The following is a 20,611-nucleotide window of genomic DNA, read 5'->3' as shown; positions in this document are numbered from 1 at the left end:
ACATTAGTCATAAAGTAAAAGACAGTAAGTTCTTTTCCCTCAGTGTATTGCAAGATCGGCAATCTGATACAAGGATTAAAGGCACCATAAACAGTGTTTAGTGCCATACAGCACTAAAAGTACGTTCAGGGACAACCTACAGGGGAAATCAAACCACCCTCCAGATCATAACAGTGCTCATAAACCCCCTATTGTAAACAACTTCTCTGCATCACAGCCAGAATCTGTTTTCACTTACTCTTTTGTTTGTTCTACTGTAATCACCAACACTTTATTCTTTTGGCAGGAATCTGTTCTCACAAAATACAAATTTGGAGAAATTTGGTTGCGGGAGGACAAATAATAGCATGATGGTCTGCAGAGCGTGCATGAAACATAAGGCCAATTACTGGAACTTGCAGCAGTTGACGGGAACAGCATCCAACGGCTGGGTGTGGAGATAAGTCATTTGTGGGCAATATGTCTCAAACAGTGAGACATCACAATCAAACAATTTCAATCATGCATTCATTCATTCATTTAGTCTTTAACATGCAGTCACACTTCTCAGTGAATGAGGAGGGTACAAGAGACGCCAGTTCGCAAACTGTGTAAACACATGGGTGTAGCATACGAGACGTTAACAACCACCTAATGCTAACATTAGCAAGTTAGCATGTAAATTAACATGCTGACAGTTAAAATATGTAATGTAAAATACTAGCATGATAACATTAGAAAGTTAAATTTTCTAAGTTCAAAAGTTGTCGAGCTAATGTTTAGCAGGAAACCTACTGTTAGCTACTTCCACGCAAGCTGCTTCCTACCTTCTGCTGTCAAGCACAAAAGTCATGACGGTAACTGCTGGTGCAACAATAGAAGATACTGTAAGCTATCTATTTGAGTGAAGGAAAATGTTATAAGTTATTTTCACTTTTTTTTTTTTTTTTTTTACATTAATCAAAAGAATAGTCAGTAGATTAATCGATAATGAAAATAATTTTAATCAATAAAAACTTAAAGTAACATCCAACAAAATTAGACAAATATGCAAGTGACATGTGACCAAAAGTGAACTGAGAGGGGGTTAAGTGTATTAGAGTGGAACAATCCACATTCTTCAGGCTCTACAAACTACTCTGCAGCAGTAAAGCTATTATCAGCCAAAGGGAAAAAACACTGCGTACGCACTCGTCAACTCCTATGTGTGAATCTACACTGTCGCTGTATGTATGCGCAGCTGGGCATTGCTCAAACAGAAAGTGAGCCTCCCCTGGGGGAAAACCTCACTGTGATCAATGGACATATAGTATTCCACATGACTAACTCTGTTTTTCACATGTCTCCACACACTAATATTAATTAAAAAAAACATGCAAATCACATCACCGCACCTTCATCATCATCAACTCACCTGTAATCCTTAACTTCTGACAAATTACTTCCCTGAGATTACACATACACTACCGCTGTCATTGGCAACGACTAGTCATTCCACACGTCACCGCTCTGCCAAAAGAATAAACTATTCCATGTCATTCCTGTCAGAGTTGCTCAACCACAGCCTGTGAAATCTCATCTGATAAACAACAAAGAAACGTGCACAAATCCACTTGTAGGTGTTTGGCTGAGTGCAGCAGATGAATGTCTGTAATGTCAAGTACTGTAAAGAGGCTGTGAAGCTTCATCTCTCAAATAATTCCATTAACTCACCCTCATCTCCTATCCGGCCTCTCAACCTTTTACCATATTTGTATATATTTGGGTGATTTTATACACAGGTCTGTTCACAGTAATACAGAAGACTAAATATAATACCAATCCTTCAAATTCCTCAGTCACGTTGACGTGCAACAAACAGTAAAGCTTTTTACTCTAATCCCAGCATGCTGTTTCAGCTGTTCCTGAGATACAGTGTAAGCAAGTGAACCCGCAGCAGCAACAGTAAGCAGTTTCAGTGAAGATGTCCACACTGAACGCAGCAAGAATAGTGGCTTTGGTCTAAAGAATCAGCTGCTTTGTCTCTATTTTCAGCCACACGTTACAGATTTAGCAGCCGCCTTCAGACTCTGGCTGCTGGTAGAAAATGACTTTTATCCCTCCTGTGATTTGTTGGTGCAGCGGAGAGACGGTGGAAGAAATCCTCTTTAACTTCATGGTGACACAAGGCCGTTTCATATCAAACCTATAGAAGAACAAAAAGAGTCTGGTGTGCATAAAAGTGTAGAGCTTTTATTCATAATGGATAAAGTTGGGTAATATGGACATTAAGTATTTTACAATTACACCTATGCCTCTGAATAATTAATGTTAACATAAATAAGGTCATACCCAGTGCAGTCGCCAGAACTAATGCATTGTTTTTAAAGGCTGCATTTGATAAGACGAGCAGTCATAGCAAATCAATGTTTTATTCAAGAGAAAACACACCGGACAGAGCACAACAATCAAGCAACACTCCCTGCTGATTTTCATTTCATGCCAAGTTATTTTCCAAAAAGCCATCATCAGGCTTTTACTCTCTTTCAGCGCATTAGGAACCAGTGTTACACTTCAGCAGCCCATTGAGCTCATCATCAGTCTCATCTGAGCAGCTCAGGACGGCAGCGGTGGATGCTGCTATCGAGTTGCAGGTCGCTGAACAGCTTACAACACAGACACAATGATGATGCGCCCTGTGATGTGTGTATGCTTGTTACTGTTAAATAATAAAAACATGCACACTTCAGCTCACAGTGTGGGTGTGTACAAAAGAGAGAGAGAGAGAGAGAAAAGCAGAATATGTTCCACTGATAAGTGAAACAGCCCCTCTCCGGAGTGTGACTGTCAGCAAGGCGTGACGATCTCATATAGCTCTCGTGTTATGAAACAGCCTTTTCTGCCAATACAATACAATGCACACACACACACACACACAGAGCCATCTAGGAAATGAGAAAGGGCCTCATCCATGGATAATGGTCCATCACAACCCATGATGGTTTCCTCTCGAAGAGTAAATGGCAGTAAATGGGATGTTGATTGAATCACGGCATTGTCATGTATACCAGATGGCAAAAAGGCCTTGCACCTTACCATGACACCAAAGAAACAAACAGCGTCTGACAGGCTCCATTTCCTAAACAAACCCTGGAGTGGATGGGAGGCATCTAACCACAATGCAAAGAATAGTCTGAATAAACAGGTAGCAGTGTTTGTGCAAAATAAAGTGGTCGACATATTGCTAGTTTGGATACCTTGGAACTTTTTATGTGTTGGCCCCGAGTAAGCAAGCAGCCACCTACTTGACCACAACCCCTGACCTCCCTGTGTGAACGGGGACAAGAGAGGAGGAAAATTCCCTGACAAGGATCAATAAAGTCTAGCGTTACACAACTTCATATAACATTTCATTACATCACTTTTTTCTAAATGCAGGAAGACCCAGCCATCCAATGACACTGTCTTCTTTAATTACCCTGCCTAAGAAAACAGTTTGATTTGTCTGGAAAGAAGCCTCTGTGTCCGTGCTGAGCTATAGCACATTTGTTCTCGTTGCTTTTCAGTTCTCCCAGCCCGTGGATACATGAAATTAACTGCTGCCGTCATGGAAACATGCTCTGGGACTGAACAATGGCAACCAATCTTGTTAAAGAGCCCTTATTAAAACGGGGTTTCAACAAACCAGCAATCGCTAGTTTTTTTTTTTGTTTTTTTAATTCAACGTTTAAGAAATAACCAGGGGAAAGGGACAAAAATGCCAACACTGATTTAACCCTCTACTGCCTTTTGTGAAAATGTACTGTTTCCATCCACTTAATAATCCCTCAAGCAATGGAAGCTAGTGTTGCATAAAATGGTTCAAACTGTCAGTGTCATGCTTTGAGGGCTGATACAATGTCTGTACAACATGAACATTTCTATGAACACCTATAACTGATAATCCCTCCTGGGCCAAAGCGCAATACGACACAGCAGTTTCTAATCCGATTACACTACTTCATTGGCCCATTACATCACAATATGACAAATATCAGGTGTTGTCTCCACTGTGTGCCAGCTGCTTTTAGACAAACAGTTGTCTGTGGTGTGCGCAATTTCATATCTCAACATCATCTGTGCAGATGCAGCTGTGCAGCTTACACCCCACAGTGTGAGCCCAAACGGCGCTTTACTAAGGTGAATGAACTATATGTGGTTTTTGGCAAGTGTGGGCTGTACTACAGTATAGGATACTCATTCTCTCTAATGAATTCTGGCTAGACTGAGATCTGTAGAGATGATGATGCATTGAAAACAACAACAACAACGCAGGTGTCCTTCCAACCATCCATCCGGCAATTCATTCAAGCAGCCAGCCCCACATCCTCCCATTTATACAGTCATCCATCCCTGAATAAACCCATCCATTCTCTCAGCCTGCCAGCAGCACCTAAACAAGCAACTTCCCCTTGTAAAAGTCATTACAGGATCTCAAATGTGATTTAACATGCCCACATGCTACCTGTTTAACATTCATTCAAAACCCACACACACACTCATAAATATGCAAAGTGGAAACAGAGGGACTATCTTTAATTCTGGGTTTGAACCAGCTGTACTGTGCTCTGCTGAAATACTTTGCTGAGACACATAACGGTCAAAAATGGTTACACCTTTAGGTTTACTGCGCATATGACAGCCTATGCCGAGAGAAGGCGCTGCCCAGCAGGTCTCAGTGCAGATTATAGTCTTTCACAATCAGATGGTGCAATAATCCTTCAGTTATTGCTAGAGCTAACACCCCATCAAAAAGCCTTTCAGCCAGTGGTTATGACCGTCTATCAACTACATCAACTAGACTCAAAAAGCATGAATGTTCAGTTTATTCAGCTTTGAATGGGTGTCTTTTTCACTGGCCTTCGCTCAATGTCATTATGCTTGTTATACATGTTATTATACTAAGGATAATGGGGGGGGGGGGGACTGGCCTTCTGCAATGAAGATCTGCTTCAATTCTGCCCTGAAAATATCCAAGCTCCTGTGAAAACCTTATTCAGCTGATTCAGTCTGGGTCTTTGTGATTCTGAGCACAATTCTAAGCAGGTCTCCAGTGCTCTCTTCACCGCACAGATGAAGTTATTAGAGTGTGAAATCAAAGCTTTGAGGAAAACTTCAGATTCATCAACCAAGGGTTCTGAAAGCAGGCGTGTTTCCCGGAGGCGCACGGTGACTCAGGTCAGCCAAAGGTTGGGCAAAGTCAGCATTTTTCTCATGAGCTTGAAAAAAGGGCATGTCAGCCAAAGACAGGGAGGTGCAAGCGAGAGCTGCTGCGGCAGAGAAAGACATAATGGTAGACAGACAGACACACAGACCAGGAGAGGGAACACATCTATCTGAGTCTCCCGTGATGCATCACCTCTCTATCCTTTCCAGGGGAAATAAATAAATAAAAAATGGGCGCGGTGGCAGATGAATGGCTCTGCTCACAGGAGAGGAACACAGCAGAGTTATCCCCAAGACACTGAAAAGGGACAATGATTATTTCTTGGCTAAGTGGTTCTGGTTAGAGTTACATCTAAATCTTTTCTGAGATGGAACTTCAAGCCAATACTCAAACACAGAAGCTATGCTGTGACTGAACTCATCCAAAGTTACCAACTTCATCCAGACCTGAATTTCTTGATTTGGCATGAGTTACACTGAGTCATCCTGCCCCTACTTATTACACAACCATTATGCTCGGCTAAGAACTATGTTGAACTGTCACTTTGACATAAAGAAACTGTTGGTGATTGGTTAGTGGTTTTTATGGTTTCACCCAAAGACTCCACAGAGAGTAAGTAAGTCACTACTTCTAATTCTTTATTGGAAGTATAAATGAAGAATCAGGAAAATGGAGGGAAAAGGCAGTACAAACATGCAACACACACACTCACACACACACACACACACACACACACACACACACACACACACACACACACACACGAGATGACTAAGATGGCAGAGAATTGAGGCTCACAGAAAAACTCCTGGAACAGCCTTCTGGTATTGCTAAATGATTTCTTCAGTGTGTATGCTGTTTGTTAAACTTGTATAAACACTGCTCGGATAGTCCGGTCCAACATCTGCTGTAGTAAGGCTGTGATGACGCAACACATCCAAGCAGCAGACAGTAATCTCTTCCCAGAGACAATACACAGAGAGACATGACCTTGCATGTCCCCATGACTCCGTATTTAAGCACACACACAAACACACACACACACACACACACACAGTGTATTAGTGAATGACCCTGGGGAATTTCTCATGAAAAAAAATCCTCCCAGAACTTCCCGCATTACCCCCAGTCCTCCCTCTGCTCTTTCCGTCCTCTCTGCCATCCTTTCCCTCCGTCTGTCCCTTCCCCTCAGCCCCTCAGCAGTCAGCCCGGAGTCGTTTATCCTCCCTCACTATCCACCCACCGCCCTTCCTTCTTTCATTCCATCAGTCTCTCCAGCTATGCCTCCTTCCTCTCCCCTTTGGACGGGGCAGGAAACTGTGAGTCAACTTTCAGGAGACACTCGGCTCAATGTGTGCAGCCATGATAAGAAACAAACAGAACAAACCATCACGTCCTTCTCTACGTTTCCCTTCGGACCATTAAGTAGACTTCATTCTAAGTTAGGACAGTAAACAAAAAATGATGCCGTACTTGCTGGGATTACTCCAAGTAGGACTTTATCTTTGCAAAAGAACAAAAACAAGCAAACTCCAGGGCCTTACCTGAGCAGTAATAGATGGCTGCTTTCCATTTTTTAAACATTACATCTTGAGTACAGTGTAACAGTGTGTGGCTGTTTTTCAGGATGTGATCTACTGTTCTCAAATCTTTCTACTTTAATCCCACAGATGTACCCACAGATGTATTTTTAATTGTTCTATTACGTATCCTATTTTGCTTCATTATAGGTATGTATCTCCGTCATGGCCTCACAGCTTCACAAAAAGAAAATTTAAAAAGCCAGCCACAAAGAATTAGCAGCAGCTTGAACTGGCAGGAACTTAATCAGAAATTGGCCGCACATGTCACACTTTAGATTTGGCCTGCATTGTAAAGGAAGTGTTTTTCTCTGTAGCAATTTATAGTGACAGGAAGTTACAACAGCAGGTGCTGTTAGGGCAAGTCTTAATGTTAAAAGTTTAATCCATTATTTTTTGGCAGTATGAATTTGAAGTGTATTTACAAATAGAATTGAGAAGTTAAATGTAGGATCATCAGAAAAAAAAACTTAAGATGTAATTGTTGGAATAACATCAGTATCCAATGCTGCGTTTAGATTTTTTTGTTGTGGTGTAGCCCTTTTATTCAAAATTGATCACCAGTTGAGTAATTAATTGCACTATTGTTGCTGCTCATAAACAACCATCTGCTCAAAAGTTCACCAGGCGTGACAAGAGCGCTTTCCTTACTCCTTTGGGCTCTAAATACACACATGGCAAAGGCTGATTTACTGAATGGAAAATGCATGTATGAATGCAAACACACACACATGAAATGTCACACAGGCACACTGCAAAGGTATCTAAGTGCACATGCAAGAAAAACTGCAAACATATTCTACCCACGATACCCTTTTATTTGTGGCTGGCATTTCCCTTTTAACCACAGGTTTCTGCATGAGTCAGTGGTTTAATGCCTTTTTCACTGCTTGTGATGAGAAAATATAGCACTGGCTGCCCAGTGGCAACCCGAAGGAAGAATAAACATAACATTCTTGTAAAGAGTTCATGTAAAGAAGCAGCCTGTAACACAAAGCAGGGATGCATCTCATTCCACATTATTCAATGGTGATCTCTTCAGTTCCTAGAAAGTCTTTCCTGAGGAAAATGGGCATAAACTTGATGCAGTTAGCTGCAGGTTAAACATGTTTGTGCAGACCAGTTGTGATAGTATCATTAGAGCAAGAGACTGAAAGGAAGGAAATGTAAAAGATTTGAATGCAAGCAGTCATTTTTTTTCTGCCTTCGCCTCTCCCTTCCTTTCCTAAAAATAGATTTTATTTAAATGACAAATGCCCTAATTATTTTGGCGAGTGCATTGCTTGTTCAAGCTTCAGGATGTTTCTTCAGAGAGGACCAAATCTCAACTGGGTTTTGAACTCACAATCTGAAATCACTAGATGTCAGTTGATACACTGTGCCGCAGCGAGTCCATTATTCCACCCAGCTATAAGAAAACCAACAACACTGACGCATCATAACAACACCAGCTATGAAGATGAGAAAAAAAAAAAAAAAAACAATGACATGGGTGATAATTGAAAAAGGAGCTGCCGTGCTGTATAGCGTGCATGCCGGGACAAGAGAGCAATCATCTTCACCTTCTAATTTTAGACTGAGTCGTGAGACCAAATAGACAAATGAGCTGAATACGGACAATGGCCCTGTCTCTGTGATATCAACCAGTGCAGCACAAGTGCAACTATTAGCATGCAACACAACTAAGTGTGGAGACCCCCTGCTGATCCCCAGTATTGCCTTAGTGTAATCTTATGCAACCAATAGGCCAGCATGAATTTATACATGGCAATGTACATGTAATTGTTTGTGTTTGTGTTTGTGTGTTTGTGTGTGTGTGTGTGTGTAAGAGGGAGTGTGTGTCTGAAACAGGAACAGTGCTGAAACCACAACATTGCAATGGTCATCTAGTGCCTCTTGCAGGGTGCTAATCAGATAGTAATTATAGTTCATTCTACTTTCAGTTGATCAAACAATTCGTCAAATTTAGAACTGGTGAAAGTGTTTCACTCTGTAAACCATGCTGTTTGTGTTGTATCTGTCTAAGATAAGTTATATTTAGGACTACTGTAGTTCTTTTATATGAGGGTGAACGAGTGACCAAACAAAAAGTAATGATTACACTGTCAGCCTCACGGAGAAGTGGTGACAAAGAGATGGGGACATGGACCAGTTTTAAATGAAGTTCTTCAAGCTCATTTTAAAGTGTTTCTACCACTTCATGTAACCTCTTGCCACATGTCTGCAACAGCAAATCCAAATGGTAAACTGTCAAAAGTCGAGTCGTCTGAACAGTACCGGACCCCAGTCTTGGTGAAAATGAGAATAAGAAGCTGGTAGAAAACTTACCTCCTCTACCGTGAGGGGCATGCATATCCTGTACTCCTTCAGCAACATCTTCCCCCTCTGCGCGTCTCTAGTGTGTGCTCACAATGTGTCAAACCGGCCAAGTAAATGTTCCCTCCGCCGCCCGACGGGATGTGTGTAATATCTGGAGACGTGTCAGCGCATGTGGAAGGACGGTTAGCCCGGGTTATGAAATACACCCCGAGTTACGACTGAGTGCTTTCATCGGAACCAGCGGACACTCTCTCCGGCGGGGAACGTGAGGGCAGAAATGAGCTCGGTTCAGGATTGTCCCCTCCTATCACACTGACGAGTCAAGTAACACGCAAACACCGCCGAACAAGACCGGAAAACATGGGATTTAGGCCTTCAAAATAAGAGTACGAAATATGTCATATTCGAGCTCAGCAAAGGTTATCCTTGTTACATATATTTTGTTATTCCTGTTTTCTATTGTTTTTGTCCGTTACAGTCTAAACGAAATATAAACTTAAGAAAAAAGAAAATATGGTGTTGATCATTTCACCTGAAGCTATGAGTATCAAAGGCTGGATTACCAACTGTGAGGTAGACAACTGCTCTGGGGCCCCAGAATGAGAGGGGCTCTACAAACCCAAGTTCACTAGGCTATATCTGTCGATTTTGATAATTTGATTAATTGCAAAAGTGTTAGGGAAATTGCATGACTAAAGTGGAATAGCATGCATTAGCTACTGAATCCTTTCCAAGTGGGTGTCATTTTTACAAATAATACTAGCCTTATGTAGTCTTGTTTCAAGATACTGACAATATAAACTGGCACTATAATTGATTTCTCTTGGAAACAAGTAATCTCAACCCCACAGTTGTACCTCCTTGTTAAAAAAAACACGTTTTTTGAACTGACAGACAAAAAAAACTTACTTCATGAAGAGTTTTAGTAGAGTAGATAAACAGTTCATTTTAATCAGATCTAAATCTAGTCTATGTAATCTTTTTTTTTTGTAACATTAGTCGAAACACAAACCTATATACATCTTATTCGTATATATATATATATATATGGTATAGTTTAGTTAAACGTACCATGTTGGTTGGATATCGTCCACAAGGACATAATAACAAATAAGTGGCCTGATAGTGAACTGCATGGTCTACAATGTCTGGACTGCCTTCAGCTATATTATTTATTTATTCGTTCTTATTATTCATTTATTATTAATTAAAGTACATTTCCAGTATCCCAGTCGCAGTGTAAGTCATTCAGTAATAAGTTTTTTTCTCCCCAAAAAACCGAGTTAAAAACACGGTCGCTACAGCATTTATTTTAAAACAAATCTTTTGACCGGATGTGACATTGTGTTATGGCGCTTGGCTACACACGGGTCTACTCAGGATACCGCTAGAAGTAAATGTCCTAATTGCTGATAAAGAAAATATGTAAAGTAAAGCGATATTCCATAAAACGTTACTGATTCCATTTTTTTTTTTTTTTTTTTTTTTTTAAAGGTTGTTGTCTTTAGAGACGAAACAAGTCGTGGAGTCGGAAGAAAGGGAAGCTTTTAGCTTTCTCTGCTTTTTTTTTTTTTCTTCCTCTACTTGTAAAGCAGCCTACAGAGGAATCGGAAAATTGAAGCAGTTCACAGCAGCCCCAGCCCCCCTCATCCTCCCTCAGCTAGGCCCGCTGAAATACGACGCGGTAGGCTACTTGGTGGAAACATCGATCGACTTAGCCGCAGCACAGGAAACATCATTTCACCGATGCATGTCTACATGTCTACATGTCTCACCCTTTATTTTGGTCTCACACATGTCAGTAAACTACTGCATACACAGACACTTACACTTTCCGTGTAGGGCGTTTGTCACTTAAGCAAACAATCAGCTTGACATTAGCAATCCATAGTGCAGGCAACATGAGTGTGTTTGGGCAGTGACTCTTCTCACTGAATTTAAAACCAATGCAATGCAGATGATTTGCAAGCAAATATTAAATATGATGGCTTTTGGTTGATGTTCAGACTCTTTATATTTCAGAGATCCTGTCAGAAAATTGAAAGTTCATGTTTTTATGTGGCTATACATTTAAGTCTTCTAGTTATTGTGTCATTTAAAACTCCCAGTCTTCCCCCACTTGCTGTTATTAGGTCCTGGTTTGAAAGCACTTTTCATTAGTTTGGTATTGTCTACATGGTGGGATTTCCCCTTTTAAACAAGGACTTAAGTTAGTGACAATGATATCGCTGTCCAAGCATGAAAACATACTTGCCTGCCAGGCCTTATACTTCAAAGTACAGCCGAGTGACAAGTAAGGATGAATAAAATTAGTCACACTTAACTCCTTTTGAGTCCTGCTTCAATGTAAACACACTAATAAACAGTCACTTTTTATCAAGCTAGGAGTTGACCTCCTGGCTTCATTGACACCTTTGATTTAACTGGGCCTACTCAGCAAAATTCACACTCATATTTACAGTATGCGATGAAGATGCTGACACACAGTATTTTCCACTGTCAGCAAGCATTCAGCGTTTCCACCCAGAATTATGTTCATGCCGGAGTGCCAAACCCTCTGAAGCAGAATTTGAATTTAAACTCTCCAGCTGATCATGTGTGAGCAAGTCTGTAGAGGCAAGGACCTCATCCACTGAATGTATGGGATACAGTACTGCCTTTTTTATGAAGAAATAATTCAAAAAACATTTCAATGAATTTGCAATACAATACAGTATCTTTGCAGATCTCACTAGTTTGTGTCGGTCTGTAACCTTGTTACTGGTAATTATGAGCCACAAGGCTGTGGCCAAGACACAAATGTGATTAAATGCATAATCTACATTATACATAAGAGTATGTTTCTTATTAAGTAACAAACAATGAAGTCATCATAAATGTGATATTAACAGAAGTTGTCCTGGATGTGTCTACAAGGATATAACATTATCTTCATGTCTTGAGGTGAGATGTCTTAAGACACGTCTTAACATATCTCAAAACATGGGGCACCCTGGCAGATGAATGGTCATAGCCGCATTACCACAACATGCATGGTTTGAATCCTGCCTCAGATTCCTGTTGGATGTTACACACATCCCACTCACTTCTCTCTCCCAGATGCTGTATGCCTCCTCACAAGCAGCAATTCAATAAAGGCCCTGCACCAAAAAAGAAAGATATCTCCAGACAGATAGCTGGCTTTGAAATCAAACAAAGTTTTCATTCATATCTATCTCATGCATAACACAAGCAAAAGATTTTTTATAATACAAGGCTGGTATTTCATTTGTGACAATCCGTCTTTCTCTTCACCTTAAACCCTGAAGCCTAAGGACCACGGGACAGTGACAGGCTTTTATGTGAGTGGTATCTCTGAGGTAACTAGCCATGATCTAATGATGACCTAACTGTTTCAATAAGGTCTGTGTTGATTAAAAATGGAGATTAGCGTCTGATGTCATCTGAACTGCTGTGTTGCGTCAATAATACCACACAAATCTGTCAGCTCAGAAACAGCTAAATAGGCCTACCTCTGTCCCACTTTTTAGCAGAGAACCACTGAGTTTCAAGAGGTGAAACGATAGCAGGGCAGTCATTCGGTTTTGATATTCTGATAGTCTGCATCAGATGAGTTGAAAAATATCACATTGGGGCTTTATCAGTTTGAGCATTGCGATCAATGGTATTGAGAAAGATAATATTGATGATTGTATATATGATGGTGATGATGACCGTTTGAGGCTTCAATTAGTCTTCTTCATCTGAGCTCTTCCTGATGTTTTTGAAGTCTCAAAGCACTGAGAATATTTTTATGCCTCCGCAATCAGAGTTCTTGTTCCATATCTGATCTTCCTCTCAGTGGATCCGAGTCATGTTCAGTTTATCAGGCCTCCAAGGTCTATGCTGAGCCTGCACTGGGATCAAACTGATTTTAGCTCAGAGCTTAGGGGCTTTCTCTGCCACGAGCAAAAAAATCACTGACCCACATTAGCTTTTTATTTATGGGGGCATCAGAGCATTTCAAAGCAGTGAACTGTGTGAAGCCTCAACTGCACAATGCAGACATTAGGGCGACACCTACTGGTGGACTATAATATTGCACTCTGTGTTCATTCATATGCTCATGTCCATTCACAAAGTTCTTCATTCATTGCACTCCTCATTTGATTGATGAGTACCAGTGTTCAAACACTTTGTGTTATTTTTGTCAACCTGTTATTTTTTATTTATGGCCCCCTCCTCCATCATCATGAACACTTCGAAAAAAGTAAAATGGAATGTAAAACTGTTATGTCTCAAAGTGACAACATTTCCTTCAAGTTGCTGAATTTGTCCTTTTTTTCCTTGTTTTGAGTTTACAGGCAGAAAAATTAATTCTGGACAGTCTGACCGTACCAGAGCACACAATCCTCTTAAATCTGTCAGTCTTTCCTTTGTGTTTGCAGCCCTTTGCATTCTTTGTGTGCTTTTATTGACACTTGTCACTTTATGTTCTTGAAAGTAATTATTGCAGGTATGTCAAAGAGAATAGTATCTCAAAAGAGGTTGTTGTTTCCAGATCATTTAGATTTCTACTTTGTGCTAAAGCCTAATTGGCACCACCAGCATCACCACCAGCACCACCACCAAATTAAAATGACTGCTTGATTAGACAGATTAGAGTAACTCCCTAGGTAGGAGTGCCAATTACAATTAAATTCAGTTGTAAAGACTTGGAGATAACTTTAAATTGCATTCGTAAAAATTTAAATCCACAAATTATACAATCTTAAACCTGTCATTATCAAAACACGTTATGTTATTGCTATTATATATTTCCATATAATGTAGAAATGTTTCTTTTTTGCGATCTTTGGCGGATTGAATAACAAAGTTTTGGTGCATAGCGCCACCTACCGTACCGGATTATGTAGAACAGGGTTTATTTTTAGTCTGTAATGAAATACAATAAATAAAATATAATAATATAATAAATATATATGTATGTATATATGTATGTATATATATATATATATGTATATGTATATATATATATATATATATATATATATATATATATATATATGTATATGTTTATATGTATATATATATATGTATATATATATATACACTTTTTACCGACTTTAATATTACATTCAGTGGTTTTTATTTTAAAGGCAGATTTGTACTATCCACTCATTTGAATTAGCACTGATTCGCAACATACTAAAGAATAAACATTTGATTAGGATAGATTTAAATCCACGCGTAACACATCCGGACTTGGTCCTTCAGGCGGCTCGGACAGCTTTTTGGCTCTCGCCTCTGATTGGTCACCTGTCCCGTTCCGTTGGTTTGACAAGCAAAATAGTGCTCGGCTGAATTTGGTCGTGAGGAAAGAAAATCCCCGTACAATATCTTCCCCCGTACACCGCAAACATGTCCGAGGAGCGATCTGAAAGGTCCGATGGCAGGATTGTGAAGATGGAGGTCGACTACAGTTCAACTGTAGACGAGCGTCTCCCGGAATGCGAGAAAATGGCTAAAGTAAGTAAAGTGAAAGAGGCCAGCGCCGGCTGAGTCATGGTGCTTCAGAATCACTGTGTTAGCATGAAGGCTAGCACACACTTTCTTTGTCACCACGCGGAAACTTCATATAAACAATGTATTGAGTGAAAATACCTCATAAATATTGATGTATTATTATTATTATTATTTTTAACACATATCTGTTACGCCTTTATTGCCACATGCACGTTTGTTTTTTGTTGTATAGCATGCTAGCGGTCTTAGCAGTCCTGTCATTGGCAACATAGCTAACTTGCTAACAATGATAGCATATAATAGTGTGTAATACCAATAACTATTAACATTTGTCATTTATGTAAGTAATGAGTGTAACTGACGCTGAGTTTTGTATTTTTCTGATGCAGGAGGGCAAGCTACAGGAGGCCATTGAGAGCTTGTTGTCATTGGAGAAACAAACTAGAACAGTAAGTCAGTGTGTTTATTTAGATGTGAAAGTTGAGCCCCAAATCATACATACAGTGACACTTCATGATATGATTTGGCTAAACTGAGATTGATGAGTCAACCTCAATATACAGTACAGTGCAAAATAAATCTTAGCCGCATATTAAGATTAAATATCTCCAATCCAGAGCCAGTCTAAAATTGAACTTACTAAACGCAGTGTAAATGATGTTAAACTTAGAAAAATAAACAGGTCACACTGACATCCAAAGCAGCAACAGTTATCCAGAAGGGGTTCTTTCTCAACCTGGAAAACCTGAAATTCTACTTTCCAGTCATTAAATTGTCATTGGAAAAATGACATAATCAACCAAAATACCCTTATAAATGAAGAAAATAAAGGGAGATAAATTAATGAAGTCATCAAAATGTGGATATTTTTGAGTATATCTTAGTCTATATGTTTACTTATCTGTCCTCAACCCTTGCTCAGGCTTCAGACATGGTGTCCACCTCCAGAATACTCGTGGCTGTGGTCCAGATGTGTTATGAAGCCAAGGACTGGGATGCCCTGAATGAAAACATCATGTTGCTCACCAAAAGAAGGAGTCAGCTCAAACAGGTCAGTTACTTCTTTTTCCCTCATGAGTGTCCAAATATGTTCTCCGCCCCACTTTCTGAAAATAAATGCTTTTATTATTCCAATAATGAACAGTGATATTTTTAGATAAGATATAATGCACCCATACCTACTATTTTTAGTCATATATTTGGATTTTTTTCTTGCCACTGGTAAATAAACTTTTGAAAACTTTGAAAAGGACCTATGACTAGAAATTTCCGATAAGATGACAAACAAAATTTAGAGGACTTCAGACAAGCACGATTTACTGCTGTTATTGTTTTGTCAGACTCTCATTACTGAGAAATACATCTAATTTGTGTTGTGCTCTCTGTCTTATCAGGCTGTTGCCAAAATGGTGCAAGAATGTTACAAGTATGTGGATTCTATGACTGATCTGACCATCAAGCTGAGACTCATCGACACACTTCGCACTGTGACTGCTGGCAAGGTCTGTGGAATGTGTGTGTGTGTTAAAATGGTGCTATAAACTAGAGACAAAATGAGATTTGTGCAGACATTAACTGCTGCACACCACTCTGTGACAGATGGGGGGAGCTTGAAAGTAGCAGGTTACTCAAAAAATCTTCTTCTGAGGAGTGGTTGCAAATGTGGTTGGGTATAATAAAGGAATGGTTGTGGTGAAGAAAAGGTGAAAATTCTAACCGACTCATAAGCCCCCTCCTCTTCACTAACACACTGAGCATGTCCTCACAGATCTATGTGGAGATTGAGCGCGCCAGGCTGACAAAGACCTTGGCCGTCATCAAGGAGAAGAGCGGAGAGGTCAAAGAGGCTGCTTCCATTCTTCAGGAACTGCAGGTAAGAGAGTTACTTCCTTTTTAAGATGAAGAAAACTCTGTAAAATAGTTGTGGAGACAAAATGGGACACATCTGTATTTGAAGAGGTGTAAAAGAATTGCATTCTTGGGGGGAAATAGATTTAGTTATGTTGATAATTTTTGTCACTGAACTAAACAAAAATAGTAAGTTTCAAGGCCTGTTGTATACTAAGTGCTCAGAATATTTTGTTTTCCCTGGCTTAGGTGGAGACATATGGCTCCATGGAGAAAAAGGAGAAGGTGGAGTTTATCTTGGAACAGATGAGGCTTTGCATTGCTGTCAAGGATTACATTCGTACCCAGATCATCAGCAAGAAGATAAACACCAAATTCTTCCAAGAGGAGGGCACTGAGGTAAGAAAGAGGCCAGGAGTTGAGCGTTAAATACTGCAGTGTTCCCTTGCATTGACTTGTCTGCTTGTTCACTTTAACAGCCGGGTTTTGGAAGCAGTTTTTGTCCTTGGTGGATCTGAGCTGAATACATTGGTGTAACTGAACGCGAACACTTCCTTTTTGTCTTTTGGGACATTTTAGGAGTTGAAGCTGAAGTACTACAACCTCATGATTCAGGTGGACCAGCATGAGGGCTCCTACCTGTCTATCTGCAAACACTACCGGGCCATTTACGACACCCCCTGCATCTTGGAGGACAGCAGCAAGTGGCAACAGGTATATGGGCTTTCCACATTTGCAGAATACACTTAAAGTAAATTTGGAATTGTAGCTTACTTATAACAATAAAAACAACCTTATATCTGTTATAAAACTTTTTTTTGCTTGTTGCTGGTGGAATGTTGTAGTAGAAAAAAAAAAAAATATATATATACTTCTGTGTTTTAGGCTCTGAAGAGTGTGGTGCTGTACGTGATTCTTTCCCCTTACGATAATGAGCAGTCAGACCTTGTGCACAGAATCAGTGCAGACAAGAAACTGGAAGAAATCACCAAATACAAGTAAGACATACTTTTTTCTTGGCCTGTTGGTTCCACCTTAAATTGAGTAAATACATCAGAAACACTGATTTGAGCCTTATTTCTTTATTTGAGAATATGCATTGGCTCTACTAATACAAACATATCTTGCAAAAGTAAAGGCCATCTGAAATGACGCTTAATTGTACATACTGACATATTAGCCAGTCAGTGGTCTGAAGATTTTAATGTGTGGCCAGCAAATTATCTGTGTGTTTGTTTGCAACTCAAGGGGAAGTGACCATAGTAGCTGTCACAAATGGCAGTATCACATATATACCATCCGTAGCAACTTGTGAACGCTAGGGAATTTTCAATATATTTTTCCTATATTCCCAGGGACCTTCTGAAGCAGTTCACCACTATGGAGCTGATGCGCTGGGCCTCCCTGGTAGAGGATTATGGTGAGGAGTTGAGAAAGGGCTCATCCGACAGCCCCTCCACAGATGTCTTCTCTGATTCAGAAGAGGGGGAGAAAAGGTGGAAGGACCTGAAGAACAGAGTGGTGGAGCATGTAAGTCACACAGTCAAGAGTCCGGTCTTCTCACTTGGAGTTGAAACATGCAGTTGTCAAATTAATGAAACAAATATGTTTTCTATGAACCTCTCAACTTTCTATTTAGCTATCCAACCCGCTAAACTGGTAGACTACTATGTGCAGTATTAAACTGCACTCAAACTAGACTGCTAATGAATGGTAGAATTTCACTTATGAATATTTTTACATTTGTGTTGATGTGACCTTCATTTATGTAAATATTCTTCTGCAGATATGTATAGTAATGAAATTCTCCCCTTTCCCCCAGAACATCAGAATAATGGCCAAATATTACACCAGAATCACAATGAAGAGGATGGCTGGACTCCTTGACCTCTCCATTGACGTAAGCAACAGTTTAACTATGTAGCTCATAGAAGCTGAAGCTCATGCTCATAATAAAGAAAAAACACATTTGCTGTTGGGTCATACGCTTAGTGAAGTGTTTTTTCTTTTTTCTTTCTTTTTTTTTTTTTCCAGCAATGTTGGCATTTTGATTTCAAGATATAAATAAATTGATTAAATGTACTGATTTGGTAATTATGGGTCATTGACAAATTACATGTTTTAGGTAGGTCGTGACTAGACTAAAATGGATTATGACAATATTCAGAATTATATAATTATATTATTATATAATTCAGAATATATAAATTCTGAATTATGTGGTTGGCTATTGCACTCTCTATATGCTTAAATTGCAATTGTAGGAAATCATTAATTTAAATCATTTGTAGTAGTTGAGGATAACTACAGGAGGTACAACTAAAATTGAATTCCAAAAAAAAAAAAAAATATATATATATATATATATATATATATAATAACTTGTATCACTGGTTAATACAAACAGTGTGCAAGTATCTGTGGGTGGTTTTTTGTTTTTGTTTTTTTTTTGTTTTTTTTATTTGAAAAATATCTTAATTCAGCCAAGGAATTAAGGACAGTAAGTTTCAGGAATTGAACTCACTAAAGAAAGTTTTGAAAGATACTAACATGATGTCTGTCTGTTCAAATTCTGTGTCAGGAATCCGAAGAGTTCCTCTCCAGCCTAGTCGTAAACAAGACCATCTATGCCAAGGTCGACCGCCTGGCTGGCATCATTAACTTTCAGAGGCCCAAAGACCCCAATGACCTGCTCAACGACTGGTCGCACAAACTCAACTCTCTCATGTCCCTCGTCAACAAGACCACACATCTCATTGCCAAGGAGGAGATGATCCACAACCTGCAGTGAAACGGGAATAGAGTGTGATATTTTTTGTTTTGGTCCATATTTGTTGTTTTTCCTTCTGTGGGAATGTTTTATTGAATATACAATATATTGGTGGACTGTGACTGCAGCATTATTCCAATGTCATACTTGGAGAAAAATCTGCAGCACATACACAGCACCCCAAGTTTGTTCATTTTTTACTGGCCGGTAAAGCATTGACAATAAACACATGAGCACCTCCCTTCATTTGCATCCTTCTGTCAGTGTTAGCAAAGACTGGGTCTTCAAATATGTTTCTCTTTGCTGTGTGAAAACTTGGCTGAAATCTCTTAAATGTATACTTAGCAATGTAAACAATAAACTCCTCACATTTGGTTAACTATTGTATGTAGATTTTATATTTAACCTAACTGGCATACGTTACAATATGAAAAGTGTTAAGCTTCTTATAAACATGAATGACGCATCATTCAGTATTGCCTGTATAAAAGTTTAACTTTTATTAGTTTTAAGCAAAATCAAATTAAGAGGCAGGAAATTGTCAAGTCCATGCAAGATGTTTAATTCAATACAATTTCATCAATATTAATGAACAAAATTCAGTTTAGAGAAATAAATGATCTCTTCTTGTCTGCTATCACTGATCATGACTTATCTTACACATCCATCCGGTTATGGTACTGTTTTATTTTTTTGGGATATGGAAAAGAGACTCGTTTCGTGATATTTCTTAGATCAAGTTAATGCAGTGTTTCACTTCTATTTTGATGACAGGACAAAAGACAAACAAAATTATTGGTGAGAAGAGAAGACATGATCTGTCCGTCCCTAATATTTCTTCATTGAATTCTTCAAATTTCCTCCATTGCCTTCAAAAGTGCTCCAGCTGTTAAAGTTGTTGATTAAAGGATGAAGATGCAACACTATTAAACTGTACTGCATGCTTTACAGTGACATAGTGAGTGCACTATTATACAATTTTAAGTTGTACATAGTGTGGTGATTTTGGTATAAAGGTTTACAGATAATTCAGTTAAAAGCCAATTAATTGGGTGTATCCACTGCAATTGACTTTTCTTAGAGAAGCAGCTCTCTACACCACCATTACCAAACCATCAGATGAGGATATATCTTTAGGAACAATGGTGTTAATCACTCTAATAGGGATGTGTGATTTGTATCAAGGAGCACTGAAGCTGATCTGAAAGATCAGGATGGAAGAGGAGGTGATGCATTGATTGGGATCAGGTAGGAAAGTACATCACTAGTTTCACACCATCGCTTTGGTGAAATGACGATGTTTTCTTATGAAAAGTCTTGTTGAAATATAAAATATAAAACCTTGTTTAAATGCAATTTTAAGGTAAAGAGGCTCAAGTACAGCATTGTCACCTTTTTTTTTCCAAGTATGGCTGGACAATGATG

General features: G+C 39.3%; 2 protein-coding genes across 2 annotated transcripts in view; one reads left to right on the top strand and one right to left on the bottom strand.

Annotated features, from left to right (window-relative positions):
- Positions 1–9,359, bottom strand: part of LOC111659702 (phosphatidylinositol transfer protein cytoplasmic 1) — a 73,499-nt gene extending 64,140 nt beyond the window's left edge. The window contains exon 1 of the mRNA XM_023412710.2: positions 9,073–9,359. Coding sequence (XP_023268478.1) covers positions 9,073–9,120 — 48 coding nt within the window. The 5' untranslated portion in view covers positions 9,121–9,359. The remainder of the gene's footprint in view (positions 1–9,072) is intronic.
- Positions 9,360–14,356: 4,997 nt separating this feature from the next.
- Positions 14,357–19,565, top strand: psmd12 (proteasome 26S subunit, non-ATPase 12). Its single transcript, XM_023412724.2, has 11 exons — positions 14,357–14,571; positions 14,958–15,017; positions 15,491–15,619; positions 15,963–16,070; positions 16,337–16,441; positions 16,666–16,815; positions 16,996–17,130; positions 17,302–17,414; positions 17,772–17,946; positions 18,239–18,316; positions 18,998–19,565. The coding sequence occupies exons 1-11, from the start codon at positions 14,464–14,466 to the stop codon at positions 19,205–19,207; spliced, it is 1,371 nt and encodes a 456-aa protein (XP_023268492.1). The 5' UTR covers positions 14,357–14,463; the 3' UTR covers positions 19,208–19,565.
- Positions 19,566–20,611: the final 1,046 nt, after the last annotated feature.

Source organism: Seriola lalandi, unplaced genomic scaffold (genome assembly GCF_002814215.2).
Source record: "Seriola lalandi dorsalis isolate HSWRI2012SDOR001 ecotype SW California unplaced genomic scaffold, Sedor1 jcf7180002054486, whole genome shotgun sequence".
In the NCBI taxonomy this organism is placed as follows: Eukaryota; Metazoa; Chordata; class Actinopteri; order Carangiformes; family Carangidae; genus Seriola; species Seriola lalandi.
Note: the sequence above shows the minus strand (reverse complement) of the source record. Positions and strands in the feature narration are given on the sequence as shown.